The 5,565-nt window shown below is 29.7% G+C and overlaps 2 protein-coding genes and 1 pseudogene across 2 annotated transcripts; 1 reads left to right on the top strand and 2 right to left on the bottom strand.

Annotated features, from left to right (window-relative positions):
* LOC119677287 (protein suppressor of hairy wing-like) lies at positions 1–2,240 on the bottom strand (the record flags this gene model as incomplete). Its single annotated transcript, XM_038088560.1, has 5 exons — positions 1,872–2,240; positions 1,646–1,804; positions 331–758; positions 123–252; positions 1–66 (listed from the first exon to the last, which is right to left on the bottom strand). Coding segments are annotated over exons 1-5 (1,002 nt in total), but the record flags the coding sequence as incomplete, so codon positions are not given.
* Positions 2,241–2,307: 67 nt separating this feature from the next.
* On the top strand, positions 2,308–3,382 carry LOC119677286. Its single transcript, XM_038088559.1, has 3 exons — positions 2,308–2,330; positions 2,777–2,921; positions 3,000–3,382. Exons 1-3 carry the CDS (start codon positions 2,308–2,310, stop codon positions 3,303–3,305), a joined length of 474 nt encoding a protein of 157 aa, XP_037944487.1. The 3' UTR covers positions 3,306–3,382.
* A 702-nt stretch (positions 3,383–4,084) lies between these two features.
* LOC119684545 lies at positions 4,085–5,344 on the bottom strand (annotated as a pseudogene).
* Positions 5,345–5,565: the final 221 nt, after the last annotated feature.

Genomic DNA, 5,565 nt, shown 5'->3' with positions numbered 1-5,565 from the left:
TTTTTCTCCAGTGTGCCGCTTCATGTGATTATTGAGTGCATATTTGGTAGTAAAACTTTGATTGCACTATAAAAATGAATGCCTGTTATATAATATTAAACAAAAATAATTGATATATTTACTTCAGTGCATATATAAGGGGTTTCGCCAGTGTGAGAATGGCGATGGTCTTTCAATTGACACCCTGACAGAAATTTCTTGCCACAAAAGTCACAAATAAAACGTTTTTCTTTATGTCTACGTTTATGCTTTCTGCAAAATATTAAAAAGTAATTTCAATAGACTTTTTAAATGTATAAATCATTTATAACTTATTACATTATAACTTACTTTAAAATCGACAAACTGGGAAAACTATTTTTACAAATAGGGCACATAAATTCTTTAATTTTTGCCAGTTGTGTGGCAAAATGCCGTTTTAAGTGTTTTCGCAAACTATCTACACCAGAGAACACTTTATTACACACTTTACAAGTGATGGTTTTTTTTAAGCTTCCTGCACACGATGTGTACTTTTGATGACGTTTTAAATGGAAACTGCGCGTGAAGTCTCTGCCGCATATTTTGCAAGCCCACAATCTTCCAAGACTTGCGTGTTGCTTTTCGTGTAACTTCAATAGGGTAGCTGTCCGTAATTTTGCATTACAAATAGAACAAGGAAATTCATCGAATTCCGAATGAATTATGAAAATATGTCGTTCGTAACTCAGTTGAGTTTTAAAGGATTTTGGGCAATCAAAGCAATTTATTTTTCCACGCTTCACAAGAACAATATGAGTTAAAAACAATTTCATTAGTAAAATAAAATATTGTTTCATATATAAGGTCTGTTCCACGAGCTACTTCTAGTAACTTTGAGTAACATTGTGTATACACAAGTGCATTCCACAAGCAAATTGAGTTTTACTATGAGTAGCTCGTGGAACAGACCTACTCTATAAGAATTTTGTGATAATCAATAAATATTTTATGAAGCGATACTTAACTAATATTTTTAATAGTTAGACGTATTTTTATATATATATAATAAGTTAAACCAAAAAAAATATCTTTTATTAATTATATATTATTAATATTTTCAGTAATTTGCTAATGTATCAATAATAGTCATTATTTTATTAAAAATAAATAAATTCATAAAAAAGAAAGCTTAAATTTTTTACATATTTAGATATAATTTTCTTGTTTTATGAACTATTCGTACATGTTCAAATGATATGGCTGGAGAAGGCAATGGAAATTAAGATTAATTGTTCTTACTATACCAATTTGTAAAGAAGACAAAGTATGAATTAGAGTATAAACAAAATTACAAGAGCTACCAAGAGCTACCACAATATAATTTTAAATATTTTGAAAAGACCATAAAAACTGTCTAAATAATACGTTATATGTATTTAGAAACTACTTTGTGATTAACAGACATAGACCAAGAAAGTTCATAATTTTGTGTTAATAGAACATTTTAACTGTGGACATTTTGAACGAGTATATATACAAAAATATTTAATTGTATTTGCAATTGAAAAAAGAGTTTTTTATACAAAAGGCAAGATCAAAATCATAATTTTATTCTAACTTTGGTGAATATTAAATAATCCTAATTATATACATTTATGAAATTATCAGATTATGACAAACTTACATGAAATGTATCATAACTTTCACCGCAACAAAAGCATATATTCTCCTGCTCTAGTTTAACCGCATCCTCTTCGATTTTCTGTATGTTTTTTATCATTTCTGCTTTTCGAGAGTGATAACTACTATTCAAATAGCACACAGCTAAATGTTTTTTAAGCATCTGTAAAGTATAAGCAAAGTATAAGACCTAAATAAAAACTGATTTAAATAACAATTACAGTACTTACACCAAATACTTTAAATGACTTAGAGCAATTGTCGCATTTGTGTTTTTCAGTACGATCCTCAACTGTTTCTTTTGTACCGTCAGCATCCAAATGGACCCTATCATTTATATTAGAAATTTTGTCCTCCGATTTCACTATATCATTATCCGTTAATGAAAAATCAATGTTTGGGCCTCCTTCGTCTTTAATGGAAATGGTTTTTAAAACGTCGTGACTCATTTTTTTTTTATTTTAGCTGTCCTGGTCAACTTTTCAATTTATTCATGCGAGTGTTTAAATGGAACGAATACCATTTAGTTTTAGCAACAAGGAAAGTCAATCATTTTCAACGGTGAAATTTCTTATTATTATTAAAATAATCATACTTTAAATTATATATTCATATTTCGAAAGTGAAAATTTTAATTTGTAATATAACTAGTTTTATGTATTAGACATGGGAGGTGTATTCGGTGGCTCGCAAGTACGGCAAAAAACAGCAAGTTGTTGGCCTATGCAGGCCTATACTGGCCGCAATGTACGCAATACAACAACACTATTTTCTCTGCATCGGCCAGCGCAGTTATGCTGGCCAACCACATCGGCCAGTAAAAAAAAAAATGTTACCAACGCAATAAGCGAACTATTGTGAACATTCATTGAAAATTCCAACGAATAGTGCAATCAAATGTCAAAAATTGAGGAAATAAAAATTCAAACAGAATTCAAAAATTTGAAAAATATTGAAAAGTAAATAAGAAATAATAAGAATGGAGAAATCGTAAGTATTAAGCACATTGAATTTTTTATTATGTTAGTTATTACCAAGTAACATTTATTTTATTTCATTTAATTTGTAGTTTACATACATAAAATTAATAAAGCAAACATAATTTTTAAAGTTTTTCTAAAAATTTTTTTTATAGAAATACACGTAAACTGTGGACCACAAAGGAAATGAAGTGTTTTCTAGAGTGCTACTTGGCACGAAAGGAAGAGTTTATGGAAACCAGAAAAAAAAGACTTGGATATCAACATGTACTTGAGGACATGATAGCACATGGAATTGCAGTAAGTATCGCATAACTTCTGCAATCATTTGAATAAAAAAATAAATTAAATTATATTAAAAAAAAATATTTATTTTAGGATGACTTTACTCCAGTCTGCTTAGAAAGAAAAATGCGCACACTTCTAAGTGCATTTAAAGCAGCCAAAGATAACAACAGACGGACTGGTGCATCGCAATGCTTACCACCCTACATGGAGTTGATGAACGAAATATTTGGTGATAAACCAATTATTTCAAATAATCACACTGCGACGTTAGGGTTTGACAGCTATGTTGAAGACATAGAGGTGCTGGAAGAGTTGGAAATAAACATTGTGCAAACGCACGCTGAGCTATCGCCAACGCAAGAAGCACCAACGGAAGAATCGCCAACGCAAGAATAACCAACGGAAGAATCGCCAACGCAGGAATCTCCAACGCAGGAATCGCCGACGCAAGAATCATCAACGCAGGAATTGCAAATGCAGGAATTGCCACAACCTTCAAAATTTAACCGCAAAAGAAAATCTGTGCGTCGGGAATATTATGATAACAAATTATTTGTTAAGAAAAGAATAGAGGAAGAGAAATTAAAATTTTTTAAAGAAACTATGAATGAACTGAAGCAAAAAATAATTAAGAAATGGGATAATGAATTGAAATTAGAGGAAAGAAAATTGAAATTGGAGGAAAATAAATTCAAGTTACTTGAAAAACTTACGCAAAATATGTAAATATATTTATATAAATTTTATAAAAAAATATGTGTAAGTTAAAATACTTTATCAATGATGTGAAATAATTTGATATAATATTTTTATTTTAATTAAAAATATGTTATATTCATTTTATGTAATATATATTTTTAAGTTAAGAATTTCTTTAATTCATATTTAAATTTGTACTATTTATTTTACTTTTATGTAAAATATTTTAAGTTCAAATAAGTTTCTAGTTGTAATAGTATAGTATTTTTATTTTCTTTCAAAAACATTATAATATTTTAATCTTAAAACTAATCTTACACATTAATTTATGCTATTAATAAATAAATTACAAAATATTTACACATTAAAATATTACTTATTGAACTAAGTTAAGTTAGTTTCTATAAATGTAACAAAATTTTCTATTTAAAAAATTACAATAAATATATTAATTAATAAACTTATATAACACCTTTTCTTAACAAATAATTAAAAAGTCTTTCCCTTCTATTATTACCATGATCTAATTCATGCTCTTCATCAGCTTGCTGTTCGTCATTGTTTTGAATATTTGATTCAGCATTCTCAAACAAATCATCCTTTATAATACAAATATTATGTAAAATACAAACGCTTACAACTATATTTGTTATTGCAGCCAAATTTGTCTGCTCCGTAAATTTTAATAATCTTCGGAAACGAGTTTTTAGTAAACCAAAAGCGTTCTCAACTACAATACGAGCAGATGAGTGTTTTTCATTAAATTTTTTTTGACTATCGGTTAAATTGCCATAATTTTTGTAAGGTGACACAATCCAGTTTGTAGAAGGATAAGCAGAATCTCCAATAATAAATGTCGAGTTTGGAAATATTTCTTCGTATCTGGATTGTGCCATTCTATATAGCTTTGACCTTCTCAAAACTCTGTAATCATGCAAAGATCCAGGTTCTCCGCAAGTAACTTCAATAAATTTTTTTATTGGCATCCACAACAGCTTGGAGAACGATACTATAACGTTGCTTACGATTAAAGTAATCTTCTCCATGGTTTTGTGGTTTTTTAATGGGAATGTGTGTACAATCGATTGCTCCGATAATGCCTGGTATTTTGTGTTTACGTTCAAATGTATTTATTATATCTAATGCAGCGACTCCTTGTGGCCATGATACATAATCTCGGCCTATGGAAATCAAAAACGTAGCAACAGTTTTTACTGTTGACCATGCTGTAGAAACTGACACTCCAAAGAGATTTCCTAATTGTCTATAAGTTACTGTATTACCAACGTACCAAAGATATATATAGACAGACTTTCTGCAGCTTACATGTTTAATACCACCACAATCTGTATCCGACAAATTCTCCGATTCTGAGAAGCGCACTAGAAATAAATTAAATTTGTAATTTAATCACAAACAACTCAATGTATATTTACAGATAAGGTCTTCCGCTGTACTTCGTCGTAATCTGAAGTGATTTTTAAAATCCATTGGGTTCATTGATTCTATACTTTCTTCAAAATTTTTACACTTTTCCTGCTCTTCTTCACTCTGGCTTGAATCTTCAGAGGAGGCTGTTGCGGCATTCATAACATTTAAAAAATCCTTGAAGCAACTTGCATCCCTCGGCCGCTGCAAAACGTTGCTTTCTTCTCCCAACATCGACAGTACCTACAAAAATTTACTTATCTTAGTGTTTTATTTTTAAATTTCCAATATTCTTACCATTCCTTTTAATTCCGTGTTCATTTTAATTTTATAATATTTTTTTAAAAATATAACTGATTTATATGCACATATACAAAACATCAAAACGTCAAAACAAAACATTTGACAGATTGCAACAGTGATGCCAATGACTCGCGTGGCCAACATAGGCCAACATGCATTTTTTGCCGTACTTGCGAGCCACCGAAAACGCCTGGGGTTAACAAAAAGTTGAGGCAGTTTATTATTG

The sequence above is a fragment of the Teleopsis dalmanni genome, chromosome 2, assembly GCF_002237135.1.
Source record: "Teleopsis dalmanni isolate 2A chromosome 2, ASM223713v2, whole genome shotgun sequence".
Classification (NCBI taxonomy): domain Eukaryota; kingdom Metazoa; phylum Arthropoda; class Insecta; order Diptera; family Diopsidae; genus Teleopsis; species Teleopsis dalmanni.
Note: the sequence above shows the minus strand (reverse complement) of the source record. Positions and strands in the feature narration are given on the sequence as shown.